General features: G+C 41.2%; 1 protein-coding gene across 1 annotated transcript in view; it reads right to left on the bottom strand.

Moving 5' to 3' along the window:
- TAOK3 (TAO kinase 3) overlaps nucleotides 1-22,762 on the bottom strand; it is a 181,895-nt gene that overhangs the window by 11,206 nt on the left and 147,927 nt on the right. Inside the window, exons 15-18 of the mRNA XM_003483429.5 lie at nucleotides 18,321-18,557; nucleotides 16,141-16,269; nucleotides 12,041-12,244; nucleotides 1,228-1,467 (exon numbers count right to left, since the gene is read on the bottom strand). Of these exons, the coding sequence (XP_003483477.1) occupies nucleotides 1,228-1,467; nucleotides 12,041-12,244; nucleotides 16,141-16,269; nucleotides 18,321-18,557 (810 nt within the window). The remainder of the gene's footprint in view (nucleotides 1-1,227; nucleotides 1,468-12,040; nucleotides 12,245-16,140; nucleotides 16,270-18,320; nucleotides 18,558-22,762) is intronic.

Here is a 22,762-nt window from a genome sequence, read left to right as displayed (position 1 = left end):
CCTATTTCCAAGTAAGAAAGGGGATGACAATGTACAAACCATTTCTCACTTCTCTGCTTCTTCAAAAAATCAATAAAGCAGAACATTGGACTATATTTTATTTAATTAATTAATTAGCTTTTTAAGGGCCACACCTGAGGCATATGGAAGCTCCCAGGTTAGGGGTTGAACTGGAGCTATAGCTGCTGGCCTACACCACAGGCACAGCAATGTGGGATTTGAGCTGAGTCTCTGACCTACATCATAGCTCATGGCAACGCTGGATCCCCAACCCACCGAGCGAGGCCAAGGATTGAACCCATATCCTCATGGATACTAGTCAGATTCATTTTGGCTGCACCACAATGGGAACTCCCTGAACTGTACTTTATATCACAACCCATTTCCACTACCCGCATATTACAATATCAAATGTGCATAGGACAGGGTGGGATGTATTATTTTAAGTTCAGCAGGCACTTCATCAGGTTCATACGTTTCATGAACACATGGAGAAGTTTTGATGACAAGGATCACTAATTAGACAGCTTAGGATCTGGCTAGAGAAGAACATGACCAGCGTGGTTGAGGTAGGCCTTAATCTCTGTCAACAGTGACAATAACCCCCTTGACATATAGCAATGGCTTAATCCATACAGCTTGTTGATTAGCAGCCAGCTATAATTCTCTGGAGGGACTGAGAGCCAAAGGAGTTCCATATCTCTAGTGCAGGGCTAATACACGCCTGGCATGTCACTCTTAAATCCCAGGCCCCCGACAGATGTCACTAATAAATCACTATCTTCCCTGCTAAGCTTCGATGTGGCTTTAGAATCTTTCTCAATACAATAGCAGTCAAGGTAGCTACAACCAATAATCTGACTGGCATGACTGATAAAATTTATCTGCTATATTCCTGCCAGGTAGCTGTTTCATTTCCTGGGATTAGAACTATGGGCTGATCTCAGTTCAAGTGTCCTAACTAGAGAGGGAAGGTCAGGAAGGGGTCAAAAAAATTGCACAAGGGATACAAAGGAAAAATGAGATCATGCCACCCAGCAACATCTCTTTAGGAGTTTGTTATACCCCGACTCTTCTACTTCATGTTTGGAAATTCTAATTTAGTAGATGTGGGGCCTTGAAATCTGTAATGTTACAAAACTGTCTGGGTGCCTGTCATCTAGGTGTAAGAACCACTGGTCCAGGCTAGCTGTGTCCCAGAGCACAAACAGGGAAATTTCCTTTTACCTTTAAGTTTTTTGGCTGTTGCCGAAGTTCCATGACATGCTTTCTGTGCAGTTCCCTTTCTCGCCTCTTATTGTACTCCAGCTGGTTTTCCAGTTCAGTCTGGTGCTGTAGCCGGATCAGATCCATGCGGAGTTTCTGTAACGTGTGCAGCTGCCTGTACTCCAGCTCTCGAGTGGACTCATCGTGCCGGATCAGCATGGCATGCTCCATCTCCTTCTGGGTCCTCTTTTTATTTAGTTCCTGCATTCAGGAACAAAAGATACACCGAGAGAGATGAATAGAGATGAACTGGAAGGAAGGCACAACTCAGGGAGGGTTGGCAAGGCATAGCACTCTTAACTGGGCCCAGTTAACTTGAGCCCGTTAGCCTTTGGCAGCATGGCTTAATGAGATTAGAACAATCCCTGGAAACTGAGGTTCTATTTGTGAGTTCACCACAAGGCAGGCAATGTCACAGCCACCATCTGGAAAATGGGATTAATTCTACTTGACCCCTTCTTACCTCACAGGGCTACTGGGAACTTTAACTACGTCATACTATGCATGAGTCTAAATGTTCCTTCAATTAGGCCACGGGTTCTGAATTCTAGCTGGCTGCGCATGAAAATCACATAATGAAGCTTTTAAAATGTAAGATACCTGAGTCCCATAACCTGAAATTCTGATAACTGTTTGGAATGGGGCCTAGATGTCAAAACTTTTTTGGGTTTTTTGTTTGTTTGTTTTGCTGCACCTGCAGCATGTGGAAATTCCTAGGCCAGGGGTCAAACCTATCCAGCAGGGACAACACTGGATCCTTAATCCACTGAGCCACCAGGGAACTCCCTGATGGCAACAGTTTTAAGAGTTTTCCAGATGGATCTAATACAAAGTTGAGAATCACTGGATTAAACTGATAATGTCCACAAAGTTCCTAGTTTTCTGGGAAACACGTTTTTGCATGTTTCAGAAGTAGGCCAAGTCTGTTTTTAAAAATCTCAGAGTTCAGGGCTTGCTGGGAAAAAAGCAGATGAGATCTCGCCCCATTCATCTTTTCCATTACAGTCTGTTTGGTCATTTCTAGATCTAATCATTTTGCTCCTTCTAGTTTACTCATGTCTTTCTTTCTCTCTTTTGTCAAAGGGGGAAGGAAAGGAAACTAGAAAAAAAAAAAAAAAGAGGGAGGAGGAGGTTGGGTGAAAATTTTCATTCACCAGTTCAAGAATATTTCCTGAACTGCACTACATCAAAGATCTGAACCATGTGCTCTGGGTACATAAAAATGTTTATTAAGCCATGACTCAGTCCTCAACTTGCTAAGACTAACAGGAGGCTATAACAGACATTTACTGAAGTATATTCTGACCTTACAGCAGACTGAATCAATCTATCTTCTCGCCTAGGAATTTGGATTCAGAGATTTAATCTCTATGAGTGGCTAGAACTGAGGAGTGTATTAAAACTACATATGAGGTAGCTACCCACTGCTATGAGGACTGAGGACTAAAGAAAGCTGGGCTTTGGAGCAAGGAGAGTGAAAAAGAGAGGCAAAAGAAGTACAGGGAGTAAACTGATGTCCAAATTCCTCACTGGTTCTAAGCTCTCCTTGTAGATCCAACTGTGTTACTGCCACTGGGTTTTATGAAACTTTTCTGTATTTCTGGAGCCAATTCTTCAGTTTTGGTTTAAGCCAGCTCAAATAAACTTCAGTAACATGCAAACAAAAGAAGTTTGATTAATATAGGGAAATGTTTTATATGTAAAAAATTTTTAAAAAGTGCAAGGGAGTTCCCGTTGTGGTGCAGTGGAAATGAATCCGACTAGGAACCATGAGGTTGTGGGTTCAATCCCTGGCCTCACTCAGTGGGTTAAGGATCCGGCCTTGCCATGAGCTGTGCTATAGGTCGCAGATGAGGCTTGGATCTGGCGTTGCTGTGGCTGTGGCGTAGGCCAGCAGCTACAGCTCCGATTAGACCCCTAGCCTGGGAACCTCCATATGCTGTGGGCGTGGCCCCAAAAAGCAAAAAAAAAAAAAAAAAAAAAAAAAAAAGGTACAAGGTTTGAAGTGAAAAATGACATAAAAGAGGTAAAGATCTTATGCTGTAAGATTTTTGAAATGAGTGTTAAGAAGGTCAAAGAATGAGATCCTGCTGTATAGCACTGGGAACTATATCTAGTTACTTATGATGGAGGATGATGATGTGAGAAAAAGAATGTATATATGTATGTGTGACTGGGTCACCTTGCTATACAGTAGAAAATTGACAGAACACTGTAAACCAGCTATAATGGGAAAAATAGAAATCATTAAAAAAAAAAAGGGAGTTTCCATTGTGGCACAACGGAAATGAAACCAACCATTTCATCTGAATGAAACCATGAAGTTGTGGGTTCAATCCCTGGCCTCGCTCAGTGGGTTAAGGATCTGGCGTTGCCATGAGCTGTGGTGTAGATCACAGACACAGCTCGGATCTGGCGTTGCTATGGCTGTGGTGTAGGCCAGCAGCTGTAGCTCCAATTTGACCCCTAGCCTGGGAACTTCCATATGCCACAGGTGCAGCCATAAAAAAGCAAAAAAAACCCAAAAAGTTTAAATGAACCAATTAAGACCACAAACGATAGAATATACCCCCAGAAGGCTAGAGGAAAAAAAAAAAAAAGAAGGTCATGGAAAGGAGAAAGCCTTTAGCTGAACTTTACAGAATAATAGGGTGCCTCTCTTCTCCAATGGTATCCTCTATGGGAGAAAATGCAAGTTCATCTTCACAGAGATATCAATATTGCATATTGGTGTGGCTCAGAATATTGTGCATACTTGGGCCTTCCTTCTGTTTGAAGAGAATTCCTTTAAACAGCACAACATCTATCTATTCCTGGAGCCAAGTTGCTAATCATTCATTATTAAACAAACATTTGTTGAGCACCAGTGCCCTATGTGTCAGGTATTGTTTTAGGCACTAAAGATGGGGCAGTGAAAAAGGACATTGCCTCATGGGCTAATTTTTTAGCAGGGAAAATATCCAAAGTATAAATGCAATTTACACTTATTATAAGGAATAAAAGATAACCTCTAGAACATCTTCCTCTAGCCTCTTTTCCTTTATTCCTTACCTGGACCATCAAATAGCTTCTTTTAAAATCACTAACTGGCCCCTAGGTGGCACCAAAGGCTGGTGAGGCCCTCTCAGAGACTAAAGCCAAGGAAAGCCCATTCAATGGGTAAAGGTTCTGATCCTAGGTCACTCTTGTCATTTTTCAACCTTTGAGTACCAGGAGTCCCAATATTGAGCATTTATACCTACGTTTCCCTAAATAGAGAAGTTCGAACTGAGTCGGAGCTGCCCAGAGTCCCAAAATTCATGGCAGGAGGGGGAGGGGGAGACACAAAGCAAACAACAATTTTAGAAGAAAACAAATGCTTCTCTTTCTGTTTAACAGAACGCTTCAGGATGCTGTCTACAAAATACCTGCATCAGAATTACCTGAGTTAGAATCAATTGGTCTTAATAACATGCCACCCAGATAATTCTGATATATACTAAAGTTTGAGAAGCAATGGTGAAATAATTCAGGGTGTGAGTCAGTTTCAGCTTTTTTGCTGACTCATTATTATGTGGCTTTGGGCAAGATTTTGGAGTTCCCATTGTGATGCAGCGGAAACAAATCCGACTAGGAACCATGGCCTCACTCAGTGGATTAAGGATCCGGCGTTGCCGTGGCTGTGGTGTAGGTCGCAGACAAGGCTCGGATCCGGCATTGCTGTGGCTCTGGCGTAGGCCGGCAGCTACAGCTCCTATTAGACCCCTAGCCTGGGAACCTCCATATGCCGCAGGTGCGACCCTGAAATGACCGAAAAAAAAAAAAAAACCCACAAAAAAAAAAAAAAAACAACCCACAAAAAAAAAAAAAAAAAAAGGCATTAGGCAAGATTTTAAATCTACATTTTAGTTTCCTCAGGGATAAAGTAAGGATAATAGTACCATCGTGTACTACCATTCTTGTGAAGATGAAAAGACAGACCTTAAAAAAATGCTTCAGAATTTATAAACATGTCAGTATTATTTTTCTGTATTCAGCAGTGAATATCTGGCATAAAATAATTTAAATCTAGTTTTCATAAACTATTTTTTTTTTTTTTTTGTCTTTTTGCCATTTCTAGGGCTGCTCCCGCGGCATATGGAGGTTCCCAGGCTAGGGGTCTAATCGGAGCTGTAGCTGCCGGCCTACGCCAGAGCCACAGCAATGCGGGATCCCAGCCACGTCTGCAACCTACACCACAGCTCACGGCAACGCCAGATCGTTAACCCACTGAGCCAGGGCAGGGACCGAACCCGCAACCTCATGGTTCCTAGTCGGATTCTTTAACCACTGCGCCATAACGGGAACTCCTAGTTTTCATAAACTATTTAAAAAGTGAGAGACACATGGTACTGAAATGGTTTTTCTGTTATAATTTCAAGTCGTTCTCTTTACCTTTAAAGAGAACAGTAACTCATACATCTGAGTTACTGAGATGTAAGTTGGTAAGCTGCCTATGATATTTTAAACCATGGGAAGAAACATTCAGCTTATTATGAGCCCATTGCTGTACCTACATAATAGTGTGTAATGTACTTTACATTTTTAAAAGTGATTTCATATATCTTGTGTAATCCTAGATGCAACTCTATGCAGGAGTAAGATTGCCAGAATTTACCTCTTTTACATATGATAGTAAGGAATTTGGGAATTGAGAGGCTAACATGTGATTATATAATTTCTTTTTTTTTTCCCTTGGCTGTGCCCATGGCATGTGGAAGTTCCTGGGCCAGGGTTCGAACCTGAGGCACAGCAGTATCCCAAGCCATTGCAGTGACAACATCTATCTTTAACCCACTGAGCCACATGGAAACTCCCATTCTATTTAAGTTTCAGTGGAAGCACTATTGACTTCTTTAAAAGCAAATGATTTGACTTCAGTCAAATTTTTTGTGCCCATGCCCATAGACACTGAGTAAGAACTAGAATTCAAACTTTTAAGTGGAGATGTTGTTAGCCTATGACATTTAATGTTTTCCTAGCTTCAGTTTTTTTTTTTTTTTTTGTCTTTACAGGGCCGCACCCAAGGCATATGGAGGTTCCCAGGCTAGGGATCGAATCGGAGCTGTAGCAACCAGCCTATGCCAGCGCCACAGCAACACAGGATCTGAGCCTTGTCTGCGACCTACACCACAGCTCATGGCAATGCTGGATCCTTAACCCACTGAGTGAGGCCAGGGATCGAACTTACAACCTCATCGTTCCTAGTCGGATTCATTAACCACAGAGCCATGACAGGAACTCCTCAGTTCTTAGTTTCATAACTGGTTGGAAAAGAGGCTCACCTCAACCTATGAGGATCCTTTAAAATGTTCTCATTAATTAAAAGTATGGCTAATACTCACTTTGGGCTAAGTAGAGGAAACAGGTCATCTTTGTAGGTGGGAGTTATAAATCCTTAGAGGGCAATTTGGCAATATCTATTAAATATTTTAGGAGTTCCCGCTGTGACTTAGTGGGGTAAGAATCTGACTATTGCACATCAGATTGCTATAGAGGTGTCGGTTAGATCAGCCGGGCACAGTGGGTTAGAGGATTGGTGTTGGAGTTCCCATTGTGGCACAGTGGAAATGAATCCAAGTAGTATCCCTGAGGATCCAGGTTCGATCCCTGGTCTCGCTCAGTGAGCTGGGGGTCTGGCATTGCCATTAGCTGTGGTGTAGGTCGCAGACTCAGCTCAGATCCCGCATTGCTGTGGCTGTGGTGTAGTCTGGCAGCTAAAGCTCCAATCCAATCGCTAGCCTGGGAACTTCCCTAAGCCATGGGAGCAACCCCAAATAGACAAAAAGATTAAAAAAAAAAAAAAATTTAAGTGTATCCACCCTGATCCAGAAATTCTACTTCTGAGAATACTATCTCCTACATAATACTTCCATACACATAAAAAGATGTGTACAAAGATGTTCTCTGTAGCACTGTTGGTAATACTGCACCACTTCAACAAAATATCTACTGAGAAGTACCTTATTAAATAAATTATTCTATAGCTTTACCAAAAAAAAACAAAAACAAAAACAAAAACAAAAACAAAACCCACCACCACCACCACCAACAAAAAAAAACCCCAAACGATCGATGGTTAAAAAGAATGAGGCAGAGTTGTATGTCCTAGATGGTAAATGGAAAAGAAAAAAAAAGAGTTACAAAACAGAAGAGTGGACATTTCTGTAGGTTCAGTATCCATCTCCCCTGCTTTTGTTAATAGGCTCCTCTTTTTGCTTGAGAAGGTTACTCCACCCTATCTGGAATCAGAGAGACTACTGAATAAGCAAATAAGCACATTATCCAAACAAGTTCTATCCCTCCTAGGAATTTGAATCTTAAGCACAAATGATACAAAGATGAAACATGGCTGGAGGAGGTACATACAAATGGCAGTACCTGGAGGAATGTCCATTAGCTCTAGGTCACAGAAGTTGTTTTCCCAGCTTGGGTCTCCAGCTCTGTCATCTACCCTATGTCCTTCCAATAAATTCCTTTCCATACTCAGTCAGCCAGAGTTTGTTTCTATTGCTTGCAAATAAAACAAACCCACTGATACTAATGTAGTCTTATTTTTGTAAAGTTAATGTTATATATAATATATAAGCTGTATATATATAAACACATACATGAAAAAATCTTCCAAATTAATGTGACTGCCTCAGAGTAGGAAATGGGTGGGATGAGATTATCAAGCACTTTCACTATTCAGGGTTTTGCTATATGTGCCCTTTTCAATTTTTTTTTTGTTTTTGTTTTTGTCTTTTTGCCTTTTCTTGAGCCACTCCTGCGGCATATGGAGGTTCCCAGGCTAGGGGTCTAATTGGAGCTATAGCCACTGGCCTACGCCAGAGCCACAGCAATTCGGGATCCAAGTCGCATCTGTGACCCACACCATAGCTCACGGCAACACCAGATCCTTAACCCACTGAGCAAGGCCAGGGATTGAACCAGCAACCTCGAGGTTCCTAGTCGGATTTGTTAACCACTGTGCCACAATGGGAACTCCGATGTTCTTTTATTACTTTTGTAAATAGAAGGAAAAAACTTTGAACATTTTCAAGAAGGCAGCTCTGGAATAAGACTAAATAAAGGAAAATCTAGACTCTTAAGAAATATACCCTTGTATAGTTAGTCTTCATTCAATTGGTTAGAATCAGATACTAATGAAGTCATGAATATAGTTTATAATTTTGGGAAATAATTCCATAGCTTTTATTGGCATTAATTGTCCCCTTAGCCTCAGACTTCTTCTAAATATATGATACTAGAATAAAAATAATAATTGCCAGATGAAAAGAATCCCAAATACCTTGTTTCCAACTGGTTACTGGACTTTCAAATTTGGAATTTTTTGCCTTCTAACAAACCAACATGTGTAGTACTGAATTTAATCAGTTTCTTAACCAATACCTCTCTCTAAGCTTCTTTGTTTGGGCCCAAATCTACATACATTTCCCCAAGTCTTTTTTTTTTTTTTTTGTCTTTTGTCTTTTCAGGGCCACACTCAAGGCATATGGAGGTTCCCAGGCTAGGGTCTACTCGGAGCTACAGCTGCCGGCCTATGCAGCAACGCCAGATGCAAGCCGCGTCTATGACCTATACCACAGCTCATGGCAACAACGGATCCTTAACCCACTGAGCGAGGCCAGGGATCAAACTCACAACCTCATGGTTCCTAGTCGGATTTGTTTCCGCTGAGCCTTGACAAGATCTCCCATTTCCCCAAGTCTTAAACCTTAGAAATAACTTTGCTTCTAGCCTCATCTTTTCTCTCATATCCTACTGCATGCCAAGTCTTGCTTATTTTAAACTGAAATGTTTCAAACTCATCTCTTTTGCCAGCTATCACTGCTATCTTTGCCTATACTCTAATTTCCTACTACCTGATCTCTTTGCTTTTAGTTTCTTCCCTCTAATTCAATGTTTCTCAGCCTTTTTCCCCCTTTCCATTACTGTCCCCATCAGGAACCATTTCATTTTTATTAAAAAAAAAAAAATTTGTTTTGGCTGTACTTGGAACATGTGAAATTCCCGGGATAAGGATCAAACCCAAGTCACAGCAGGAACAATGCTGGATTCTTTTTTTTTTTTTTTTTTTTTTTTTTGGTCTTTTTGCCATTTCTTGGGCCGCTTCCACGGCATATGGAGGTTCCCAGGCTAGGGGTCTAATCGGAGCTGTAGCTGCCGGCCTACGCCAGAGCCACAGCAACGCAGGATCCGAGCCGCATCTGCGACCTACACCACAGCTCACGGCAACGCCGGATCTTTAACCCACTGAGCAAGGCCAGGGATAGAACCCGCAACCTCATGGTTCCTAGTCAGATTCATTAACCACTGTGCCACAACAGGAACTCCCCCAATGCCGGATTCTTAATTGCTAGGCCACCAGGTAACTCCTCAGGAGCGTCTTTAGACTTCCCCCTTCTCAGATTATCCTCACCACTGCAATGTTAATACCACATGTATATTGTACATCTTCTTATGTTCTGTGGGCAACAAGCCGTTGCAATATCTAAGTCCCTCCCCCAGAAGAACACCCCCCCCAGGCAGTATTGCCTCCACAGACAATACACACTGTAGTCAATCTGTGCCTCACCATCAAACTGGGCTAATCTTTTAAAGCAGAATTTTAGCCACATCACTCAGTGCCTGGCTCAAAAATATTCTGCCACTTCTCCCTTTTCCAGTAAGATGAGATAACACAGATAAAGAACCTGAGTGTGGCCCATGTTATATGTGTTCAAAAAATTCGAGTGTGCTCCACCCTTTTCCCCTCCCATTTGAATACCACTCTCCAAAAAACTTACACCAATTCACACTCCCATTAAATGTGCCTTGAGTGCTTGTTTCCCTCATGCAGGCTAACACTGGATTTTTTTGTTTAATCAAACTTTGATATTTTCATTAACGTGCTACCTCATTTGAGAGCTTTTAGGATTACCCAGGTCATAATGGTTTCCTACTGAACTTTGTATCTGAAACTGAATCACATTCTGTATTCCTCATCTCAGTGAATAACATCATATTCATCCAATTCCCCAAATTAGAAACTCTGAATTCACTTTTTTTTTAATTTGTTGTTTTAACTTTTTTTTTTTTTTTGTCTTTTTGCTTTTTCTAGGGCCGCTCCCACGGCATATGGAGGTTCCCAGGCTAGGGGTCAAATCAGAGTTGTAGCCACCGGCCTACGCCAGAGCCACAGCAACTTGGGATCCAAGCCGCATCTATGACCTACACCACAGCTCACGGCAACGCTGGATCCTTAACCCACTGAGCAAGGCCAGGGATCAAACCTGCAACCTCATGGTTCCTAGTCGGATTCGTTAACCACTGCACTATGATGGGAACTCCTGAATTCATTTTTGACTCTTCCTTCTTCTGAAATTCTCACAGCATTTGGTTTGAATTACTGTCAGTTCTGCTTCAGAAATGTCACTCAGATCTAATCTCTATTGCCACTACCTGTTCCAGGTGGAACTAGAGAAAGGGCATCCTAGCTGATGTCATTGTACTCTGTTTCTAACTACTCTAGCCTGCCTTCACATTGAGGTATTAACTCTTCAAAACAAAGAAAACTCTAATTGTCATTCCTGCTTAGAATCCTCTGTGCCCATGCAACTGCCTTCAGGCTGAAATCTAAAACTCTTGCTTTGGAGTCCCCGCTAAGACACAGCTGGTAAAAGGATCTCGTGTTGCCACAGCTGTGGTATAGGTCACAGCTGTGGCTAGGATTCAGTTCCTGGCCTAGGAATTTGCATATGCTGTGGGTGCAGCCATTAAAAAAAAAAGTCTTGCTTTAAGAATCAAGACTCTTCATTCTGCTCCCAACTACTCTTGTTCTGACACTCCACTCCACAGACCCAGAACCCCCAAATCCCCTCAACCACGGAATCCTCCAAGCCCTTTCATGACTACATGCCCACGATAGTTTATTTATGTCTATTACTCTACCTAACATATTACATTGCAATTAGTCTGCTACATGTCTTTTTCTCCTCTTAGACTTGGGGCTACTTGAAATCAGGGAGGATCACTTCTCAGTTGTCCTAGCATCTCTAGCACAGTGTCTGGCAGAAAGAAGGGACTCTCTAAGTGCTGGATGACTGAATGAATTAACTGTAGAGCACCAGTCTGTTATTTAAGTGTTTCATGTAGAATTACAAAAATGCAAGTCTTTGACAAATAGGCTAACAGCAAAAATTCTCTTTCTTACCTTTTTTTTTTTTGTCTTTTTGGTATTTCTTGGGCCATTCCTGCGGCATATGGAGGGTCCCAGGCTAGGGGTCCAATCGGAGCTGTAGCCACCGGCCTACGCCAGGGCCACAGCAACGCGGGATCCGAGCTGCGTCTGCAAACTACACCACAGCTCACGGCAACGCCGGATCACTAACCCACTGAGCCAGGGCAGGGACCGAACCCGCAACCTCATGGTTCCTAGTCGGATTCGTTAACCACTGCGCCACGACAGGAACTCCTATCCTACTTATTTTTGATTCTCCACTACATGATATGGCTTGTAATATATAATAGGTGTTCAAGAAAATTCTGTTACATTTATTTGGAACAAGTTGATTCCTTGCTCTGTAAATGGGCTTTCTCTTATCAGTGGTAAATTAGTTCTCTGGCAGTTTTGCACATCTACTTTGTGTCAGGCATGGCTGAAGCCTACAAGGTGAAGGATATAGGAATGGACAAAACAGACATGGTCAGGATCCTCACAAACCTTACTGTCTCATAAGTCAATGACAAGAGTTATGAACATAGCAAATACCTCCCGAATGTTCTGCTGCTCCACCTCATGCCGCTTGATCATTATTTTCCGCTTGAAGAAACGACAGTTTTTGTCGTAGTACAGTCTCTGCTGAGTGAGAAGGTGGGCTTCCTCTTCGGCCTGTGTGTGCTGCAAGTTCTCTTTATGCTTGGATATCCGCTCCTGCTTTTCTTTCTTGGGTGTGCTATGGTCCTCATTCATCTCCTTCACAAAAACAGAGAGAAACAAAAACCAAAAAAAAACATGAGTGTCATCAGGCAAGAGGAACTATGAAAGCTTATTGCTATGGTAGATTAAATTATTTTGAAAGCATTATTATTTTGTAAGTTCAGAAAGGCTTGGTGTGGCACACACACTCCCCTCACTTCCCCCTTTCTTTATCGACTGAGTATTGAAAGACTTCTTAGTTTTCATGTCTTTGGGTTCTCGTGCTCAAAATTAATGAGTACACCCAATCAACACACACTTATTGAGTTCCTATCATGCAAGAGGTACTGTGCAAGGCCAAGGATACAACTGTGAGCAAACAAGCATGGTATCTGCCATCATGGGGCTTTACGGTATAGAGACAAAAATTAAAGAACAATTGATATGAACTGAAGATTACTGAAGTTAACTACTGTGAAGTGGAAGCACTTGGTTAAAGGAGGGTTAATAAACAATATTTGAACTTGGTAACAACTAAGCTGAAATTTGAAAAATCTGTAGGAGTTTAACCAGTGAGAAAGGAGAGGAAAGAATACTCTGGGCAGAAGAAACCACATGTGTAAAACCTTTAGGGTGAGTTAACTGAAACATGGTACATTCAAGGAACTGAGAGAAGGCCAGGGTAGGGGGTGCCGTGTGATGTGAGATGAGGCTGAACAGGTAGGCAGGAGCCATTAGAAGCCTTCCAGTACAAGTTAAAGACACTGGTTAGCACAGGAGAAATGGATTTTATACATGTGGGGGTGTCATAATGAGATGCATTTTGAAAAGATGACTGGCTGTGGAGAACAGAATGAAGAAAGCAAGAGCGTGTCCATGGAGACAGCAAGGAAGCTATTGCAAAGGTCCAGGCGAGAGATGATCGTAGCTTAGACAAAGGTAGTGACAAGACTGAGAGAAGTAGGCAGATTTCACTGACGGGAGGTAACGCTGCAAATGTCACCAGTATGAATTTCAGGAAAAAGCATTCTTTATTTCTTATTAGAGGGTAAATAAGCCACCTATATTTCCTTTTCTTTCTTTCTTTTTCTTTTTTTAAAATAAAATACAGCCTTTCTTCTTCTTCTTTTTCATTTTTAGGGCTGCACCTGCAGTATATGGAAGTTCCTGGGCTACGGGTTTAATTGGAGCTGCAGCTGCCAGCCTATGCCACAGCCACAGCAATGCTGGATCCAAGCCTCATCTGTATCTACACCACAACCCATGGCAATGGCAGATCCTTAACTCACTGAGTGCGGCCAGGGATCAAACCCATATCCTCATGGATATTAGTCAGGCCCTTAACCTGTTGAGCCACAATGGGAACTCCCCCACCTATATTTTCAAAAGGATTGAATTCATAATTGTTCCAGATCATGTGGGTAAAGGGTAGAAGGCAGTAAATCAGAACAGTGAAAAAGATGTTAGTCTACAGGGAAAGTAAGAAGACAACTTTTGAAAAAGCACAGGGCAACCGTTGTTCATACTTAAAGGCTGGACCTATACTATTTGGTTAACTACTCAGCTGAAATCTCCTTTAATTGCTAATACCTATTTTATATAATGTTTTATGATACGGACACATACACTATTTAGATTGTTTTTGCACTTATCCAAGAAGTCTTTGTAAGTCAACTTTCAACTTTCCTGTTCCAGTGAAGCCTCAAATGAAATACTGGAATCAACAAATGCAAGAGCTGTTTCCAGCATGGAGTGAGCTGGGATCACAACAGGAAGGCTGGTGGACTCATCTCTTGATGAGACTACATGACATCACTACTAGGTTTGACATTAACCACTATACTGCACCCCCAAATTCAAATATGATCATAAAATTCACTCTAAAATCAAAAATAAATGATTTCTGGACCATCCATCATCCTGTATTACCCCCACTCCTGAAACCTATCCACAGTGGGGATAATAGAGATGGTTTTGTCATCCCAAGGACAATACCTTTAAGTACACCAATACCTAAATATACATGCCACTTTCAGTAGTCCGAACTAAGCTTTTTACTTTGTAAGGAGTAGCACTGATTTTGTTACTGGAAGGCTTCTAATGGCTCCTGCCTATCTGTTCACTAACTTCGCAGAGAAAGGTTTATTGAGGCTATCTTAAATTGGGTTTAGGCTTGTTTTTCTTCATAAGCACGGTGAAGGACTTGCACATTTAGGTGGTATCTTGCACTCATAAAGCTGAATGTGGTGAACCAAAAACAGCCCCATGCCTGAGGAGTGAGTGGGGACTCTCCAAAGCTGTTCTGTGGGAAAACCTTCTAAAGGTGGAGTCCAGGCAAATCTCCCAATACCTTAGAGTACAACCCTCAAAATGGTGGCTGCAGCGATTAAGTGTGGTCTCCAGAACAGGAGTGGACACAAGGAGTTAGAAATAAGAATCTTTTTGCAGTTGAGGAAAGTCCAAAATTTCTAATTTAAAAACCAAGGTTATCTCTGTGATCCAGCAACATCTTCTTATTATGAAATAATAATTAGACTTAAACAATAACTAAATGGAGAGCAAGTGAACCTTTTTGGTTGGGCTATTTCCTTCTGCAGCTTGGTTTTCTAGACCTTACAGGGTCATCAGAGAGTCTTGCCACTTTGACAGTGTGGATCAAATACAAATTTCTATCGCTCTAAGAAATTACCAGTGACTCATCTGGGCAGGGCACAAGATCCTGAGGCTCACCCCAATGTATTTACTTTCACTTCCTAATAAAAAAGAAATGGAGAGGAACCTTGCTAAGTCCCATATTGTTAACTTAGAATATGAGTTCGAATGAATGATTTCATATACTAAAACAAGATCCTATCTAAATTTTATTAAAACTTAATATATGAGCAGTCTACAAATAAGAAATCCTGTCTTATGAGAAGGAAAGTCTATGGAACTGCAGGCAAGTCACCTCTAAGTAATGGTAAAAGAAGAACTGAAGAAATCTGAGCTTTCAGATCAAGATGTAATTCCTCGGGGGAACTCCCTAAGTCCACTAGAGATCTTCAACCAAACATTCAAGAATCCATCACTCATTTATCAAATATTCATATGTACTAGACACAGAGATATAGTCATGGAAAAAAAAAAGACATAGTCTTTGCTCTTATTGCTTACTGGCTAATAGGGTAAAATAGCTCAAATAATCACCCAAAAAAAATTAAAATTGAAAATTAGTGTAAAAATACCAGAGGTACCTGTCTCGGTCAAGGTTGTCAGGAAAGACTTCCCTGGGGAAGTGAAATTTAAGTTTTGGTACTAGCAGACAATCTTTAGTCTTACAGGAGGTTGAGGAGGGACTGGGACTGGGGTGGGGAAAGCACCCTGGTGGAAGAAAAAGACTACAAGCAAAGACCTTGGAGAAGGGCACAGCTTTTTGCATTTGGGAAACCAAAAGGTGACCACTGTGGCAGAAACAGCGCAGTTAGGGGTGGGATAGGCACGGGGTGGGACACTGGTGTCATGTGAGACTGGAGGGAAGGCTGGTAGCTGACCATACAAGGACTTCTAGTATTTTGATCTAAGAGCAATGGGAAGCCAGTGAATAGTAAAATCATAAGGTGATACGATGAGACACAGTTTGAAAAGATCACTGGCTGAGGTGTGGAGAATAAACCAGCAGCAGGCAAGAATGATTTAGAGCTGACCAATGGTTCAGAGTCTGTTGCCTGGACCAGCACATCAGCATCCCGTGGGAACTTATTCAAAACGTACATTTCAAACTTCACCCCAGACCCAATGAATCAGAAAATCTAGGAGTGGGTTAGCAATCTACTTTAACAACTCCTTCAGATGATTCTACTGGAAAGTTTGAGAATCAGTGGATTACACTATTGTTCACAACGTAAGATGAATTGATTTTAAGTTCCAACCATGGTAATAGCAACTTGATGACTAGAAAATATTAGTACTCTTACCTCTTTTATTTTTTCCTTACAAATCTTATACTGCTTCTTCTGACTTTCTAAGAAAGTTGTCAAGTCTTTCTTCTGCTGGGCCAAGATCTGTTGCTGGAACTTCTTCTCATCTGCTGCAGCTACCTTTGCCTGATAAAATAACAAATATGATCTAGGATGAACTGTTCCTCACATGGAATTCAGCTGTCTCTATTCGCCAGTGCATCAAAAGAGCCCCAAAGTGATGAATAGCACAATTTTTAAACAAATATTTAATAAAAAATAAGATAAGGAAATACCTGTTTTGATTCTCTTGTAGCTTAAAAAAAAAAGAAAATTTTACCACTGAAGCATATATTCTAAATTATTGGAAAAATATGAAGGCAAACCATAAACATGTTTTATTAAGCACACATAAAAAATACATGGGATCAAAGGTGAACTAAGGATTATAATAAAAGATTTTTTATCATATTATTAGTGGTCCAAGAGCTAAATTTATAAAAATGGATAAATAACCATGACTGGCCGGTTTTTTTCCCCAAGAATTTAACTAACTAATTATTGCAATGATCAGATTTCTCAGTTGGGTTATCTTTAGTATAATATGCAAAGTTAATGACGTTTTGTTTTCTTAGGCATCTACTATAGCCCACAACAGTCGGGTATCAGGACATTTGGGGGGCTCCTAAATGGACAGAACACAGATCAAATAGAAGATAACCCAATCAATACTGGCTCCTGAAAGCAGCAAAATTGAAGCTTCAGGGAACCATCTAGAGGAAGCACCTATGTAAGATGAGATACTTAGGGAACAGAGAGGGTATTGTGCTTCATGGTTCTATGTATCTTTTCATATTTAGCTTCTATTATCAACAACTTTTCTGTTACGAACAATTCTTTCCACATATTTACCAAATAAAAGTCCCAAAAAAGACTCTGACTGGTTTATTTAATCAACATCATCCCTGTTTGGGCACAGGTTTTCAAACCAGACTGCCTCATAGATTGATGGCTGTTTGGGGGAATGCTTCTACAATTCTGATGTTTCCTTCCAGGGAGGGAGGCGGGGGGAGGGGGAGAAAGAGAGAGAGAGGGAGAGCAGGAGCGTGAGAGCGCATGTGAGCACACAACCACCCCTGGCTCTCTGTCCCCAGTCATTCCCCAGGGAGCACAAATTCACCCCTGCTTTTCCAAACTATGTAAATCTGTGGGGTAGAGGGTGGGGAAGGTGACTGGTTTAACACTTGCCAGTGTCTGGGTAGGCAAGTCTGTTTAATTTTGTTCAGTATTATTAGGCCAGTTTCCCTTCAGATATAAATCACTTCTAACATTTATCAGTAATAAAGTTTTCTTTGTTTGTTTGTTTGTTTTGTTTTGTTTTGTCTTTTTAGGGCCGCACCCATGGCACATGGAGGTTCCCAGACTAGGGGTCTAATGGGAGCTACAGCTGCTGGCCTACACCACAGCCACAGCAATGCCAGATCCGAGCAATGTCTGTGACCTACACCACAGCTCACAGCAATGCTGGATCCTTAACCCACTGAGCGAGGGCCAGGGATTGAACTCGCAACCTCATGGTTCCTAGTCATATTTGTTTCCACTGTGCCACGACGGGACCTCCAGTAATAAAGTATTTTTGACTCTCTATTTGCAATATCCTCATGTCTGTTCTCATAGTTAGTTCAGAACCTGGATGGGGAAGAGACATGTTTCCTAGAAGAGCCAAGCAATAGCCAGATCAGTTATTTGTTGCCACTGGTCACATGCCCATCCCCAGTCCAATCAACTGTAGGCTGGGATTATCACCACTAAAAGGGATTAATTGTAGAACAGTTTTCTTTTGATGATAACCATGTGTGAGGCAGGCACACTAATAGATCTGAATGGTGCAAGTTTCCAAAGGAATAGAAGCATCTTGTTTCTTTTTATTTGTACCAGACTCCCTGATCATGGGCTGATGTTCAGAATATATTTGAATAGACAAGAATGCAATAAATACTTTCAGTTGCTATTTTAACTTATAATGACAATTTTACGTAGCCCCATAAAAACCTGGACCTCCTCACCACCCCACCCAAAGCAAAACTGTTCCTCTATCACCAAAAAGCACATCACTCCTGCCTCCTGCTCATGGGATGCTGCTGACTGCAAGAGGCCTGGCTTGGCCAGGGCATGAGGGCGTGGGTGCACACACTGACCTCCTTTTCTATGATAGCCACTTGCTTCTTGGCCAGCTTCTCCAGCTCGATGGACGAGTTGTTGGCATGCGTCTCCACCTCCTTCTGTAGCTTGAGGCGGTGCTCGTCCATCTCAGCCTTCAGCTTGTTCTCCAGGGCGATCAGCTGCTTCTGGTGCTGGCGCCGCATCCGCTTATAACCTGACATCTGTTCCCGCAACTCGTTCTCCTGCTCATGCTCATGGATCTGTCGTGTAACCTGATTTGGGTTGGGAAACAGAACTCAGGTAACCAGATTGGTGGAAGACAAGCTTGCAGGCAAAGCAGAAGTATCCTCTGGCATAATTTTATTTATGACTATCGCCATCAATTTATTTACTATTTCCTGAACATTCACACGTACCAGGCACTATGTTGGGTGTGCTTTATAATCTTTATCTCTAATCCTACAAATGATCTCATTCTCTTATTCATTCTATTCATTCATGAGATAGGTGTTATCACTACCATTTTATACATGAAGACATTGAGACTTGAAATTAATATATTCATTCAGCCAAAATATATTTACATATTTTTGAGATATCATTATATATATCCTCAAGGTCACATAACTAATAAGAATTAGAGCTGGGATTCAGAACCACTTCTGTCGGATTCCAGAGCCATGTTATTTCCACTGCACTAGGATTTCTCAACCTCAGCACTATTGACAACAAGCTGCATAATTCTTGGTTTTGAGAGGCTGTCTTGTGCATTGTATGATGTACAGCTGCATCTCTGGCCTACCCACTAGATGCTGGTAGCATGTCCCATATCAAGACAACATAAGAAGAAATGTCTGTAGATATCACCCAATGTCCCCCGGGGGATAAATCCCTCTGGTTGGGAAGCACTGCACTTAGCATACTGCTAATCTATTGTTTCTTTTTATTTTTTATTTATTTTTTTAAACAGATTTATTATTTATTTATTTTTTTTTTGCTTTTTAGTGCCACAACTGGGACATATGGAGGTTCCCAGGCTAGAGGTCTAATTGATCTGTAGCTGCTGGCCTACACTACAGCTCAAAGCAACGCTGGATCCTTAACCACTGAGTGAGGCCAGGGATTGAACCCTCAATCTTATGGTTCCTAGTTGGATTCGTTTCCGCTGCACCATGAGGGGAACTCCTGTTGCTTCTTTTTAAAGATCATGTGTCTAATAGTCATAGGAATCTTGAATATCCTTTTGAATAGTTTGAAAAAGATTAATTTCTGATTCTCAATATGAATGAGCAAGAGTGAGAGTGAGAGGGCACAAGCTCTCTCCTTTAAAATCATCTGTCCCCTTCCTTCCCTTCCCCACAAAAGACATGTTTACAAATTTCATACACTCACTTTTTCTCCTAAAAAGAAAGCAATTTTTTTTTTTTTTTTGGTCTTTTTGCCTTTTGTAGGGCCTTGTCCTGCGGCATATGGAGGTTCCCAGGGTAGGGGTCTAATCGGAGCTACAGCTGCCGGCCTCAGCCACAGCCACAACAACGTGGATCTGAGCCTTATCTGCGACCTACACCACAGCTCATGGCAACGCCAGATCCTTAACCCACTGGGCAAGGCCAGGGATTGAACCCGCAACCTCATGGTTCCTAGTCGGATTTGTTAACCACTGCGCTATGACGGGAACGCCCAGAAAGAAATTCTATGATTTTGGGAAGACTACTTTTCTTAATAATTTTTCTTTAACCCATTTTCAAGTGAACATCCAACAAACCGAAGATTGTAAATGTAAATTTCTGCAGCTCTTGTTTCTTTCTATTAAACTTTTTCTGATTTTCCAATCCTTCCTTTAATTTATGATTCTTCATTATTGTCCTGTCTCTGGCCACTTCCTTCTAATCTTCCCTATTTTAGTAGAAAATATTAATTACTCAATTATAAATTTAGTTTTGTTTTTCACCAAATAGCTCAGTCACTCAGATCTACTACTATAAGCCACTTCTCCCCAAAGTAACCTTCAAACAAGTTTTACTGGAAAATTTCATGTTGCTATTAATTCTGTCTACTATTTTCAGTTTATGGGTCAAAGTGCATTTTATACAAAGAACATTTTGTTTCTTTGCTCTTTTTAGAAGGTGTCCCTGCATACTAGACTGAGTCCTTACTATCAAGAGAGTGCTATTCTGTAACTGGATAGTATTATCAAAGTACACCATTAAACATTAGCCGAACTTTGAAACCTTTCCAGCTGAAACTAGCACTAGGTTTCTCATACTCATTTCTCTTTTCTAAAGAACAATCCTCTTTAAAGTATGAGGGATAAGAGAAGATATTTCAAGACCATAAAAAAAAGAAAAAAAGAAAAAAAAAAGGATAGCATCACCAAAGAGCCGCCTAATATTCTAAGGAAAATAATCTAAAAAAAAAAAAAAGAAGAAGACAAAAAAATGGAGTTCCTGTCTAACGAACCCCATTGGCATCCATGAGGACATCGGTTTGATTCCTGGCCTCACTCAGTGGGTTAAGAATCTGGCATTGCCGTCTGCCGTGGTGTAGGTCACAGTCTTGGCTAGGATCCAACATTGCTGTGGCTGTGGCATAGGCTGGCAGCTATTGCTCCAACTGGACCCCTAGCCTGGGAACCTCCATATGCTAAGGGTGCGGCCCTAAAAAGACAAAAAAAAAAAAAAAAAAGAAAAGAAAGAAAGAAAGAAAATAATCTATTTTGTCATCATAATAACAATTTTTTTTTTGGTGGCTCCAGGGCGCATGGAAGTTCCCAGGCCAGGAACTGAATTCAAGCTGCAGGGGCAGCAGTGCTGGATCCTTAACCCAATGCCCTGGGCCAAGGATTGAACCTGTGCCTTTTCAGAGACCCAAGCCGCTACAGTCGGATTCTTCTTCTTTTTCTTTTTTTTCTTTTTTTTTTTGCTTTTTAGGGCCATACCCTCAAAATATGGAGGTTCCCAGGCTAGGGGTCCAATCCGAGCTACAGCTGCTGGCCTATGCCACAGCAGCTGGGGATCCGAGCCACGTCTACAACCTACACCACAGCTCATGGCAATGCCAGAAACTTAACCCACTGAGTGAGGCCAGGGATCAAATCCACAACCTCATGGTTCCTAGTCAGATTTGTTTCCGCTGTGCCACAATGGGAACTCCTGCAGTTGGATTCTTAACCCACTGCACCACAGCAGCAACTCCTAACACTTTTTAAAAATGTACTTATTTCATTAAAAAAGGAAAAAGTAGTTTGAAATACATGTATATATTTCACTTTCTCATACTTGTGCCTTTCTGAAGTTCAACTGTAGGGGAAAAAATTCCAATCAACAGAAAGGATACCATTTAGTCCTCTTTAAATTCACTTGTTTTTCACACAAATAAGGCAATAAAGTGTCTGTTCTGGGGTAATGAGTTTGAGACATGTTTTATCCATAAACTTATTTTTTTCTTATTTGAGCATTCTTTCTTTAATCAGATTCCCAAAGCTGAGGCATGGCATCCTCTACAGCTATCATGACATGTTTAATACTTGCCAGCAGAATGTTTGACTGGCTTGTGGTCAATGAAATAGTTTCAGGATGGCCATTTCACTAAACCAGGTGGCCTCGAGATAAAATGGAAATGAGTTGTGTCAAGAACATTTTCTATCCTAATTGGTGGGTGAGTCCCTGTGAGGACAGTGGTCCTACTGCATACCAGACCATACAAACATGTGGCAGAGACAAATCACAAAGCTCACCATCCTGTCATTGTACATCACTGAATTCTAGGAGAGACATTTTGCTTGGAAATGCGAATGCTTCCCATAATTTGGGCAATCACCGTCTTAAACTCCTAATACCATCTTCCATTTGCTACAATTTCTAAGTTTCTAGAATTTCTAAGTTTTAAAGTAATTTTCTTCTTAGGTACATTTAGAGATATTGAGTTTTAGAATTCCAAGTGCAAGCTGGATAGGTGAATTTATTTATTTATTTATTTATTTCTTGTCTTTTGCCTTTTTAGGGCTGCACTCACAGCATAAGGAGGTTCCTAGGCTAGGGGCTGAAATGGAGCTATAGCCACTGGCCTTTGCCACAGTCACAGCCACACCAGATCTGAGCCTTGTCTGCAACCTATACCATAGCTCACGGCAACACCAGATCCTTAACCCACTGAGCGAGGCCAGGGATTGAACCGGAGTCCTCATGGATGCTAGTTGGGTTCGTTAATCACTGAGCCACGATGAGAACTCCTGGATAGATGAATTTAAATAAAAGCATAACAATTTTTCATTTGTGAAGTCTAGCATAAATATAAAAATACATGACCTACAATTAGATACATTTATGTGTTTTAAGTATATACGGCACGCCTTAGGGATGCACTCTTTGGTTAACAGAATTAAAAACAGCTCACAATTTTATCATGCTTTATGGTTTATACAATGTGCTTGCACATGTAATTTACCTCTTTAATTTTTATGAAGTCTGGGATTTGA

Source organism: Sus scrofa, chromosome 14 (genome assembly GCF_054392235.1).
Source record: "Sus scrofa isolate SSC_HxYL_T2T_F1_AM1 chromosome 14, Sscrofa_HxYL_maternal_Yorkshire_Landrace_v2.0, whole genome shotgun sequence".
Taxonomy (NCBI): domain Eukaryota; kingdom Metazoa; phylum Chordata; class Mammalia; order Artiodactyla; family Suidae; genus Sus; species Sus scrofa.
This window is presented reverse-complemented; position numbering and strand designations above follow the sequence as displayed.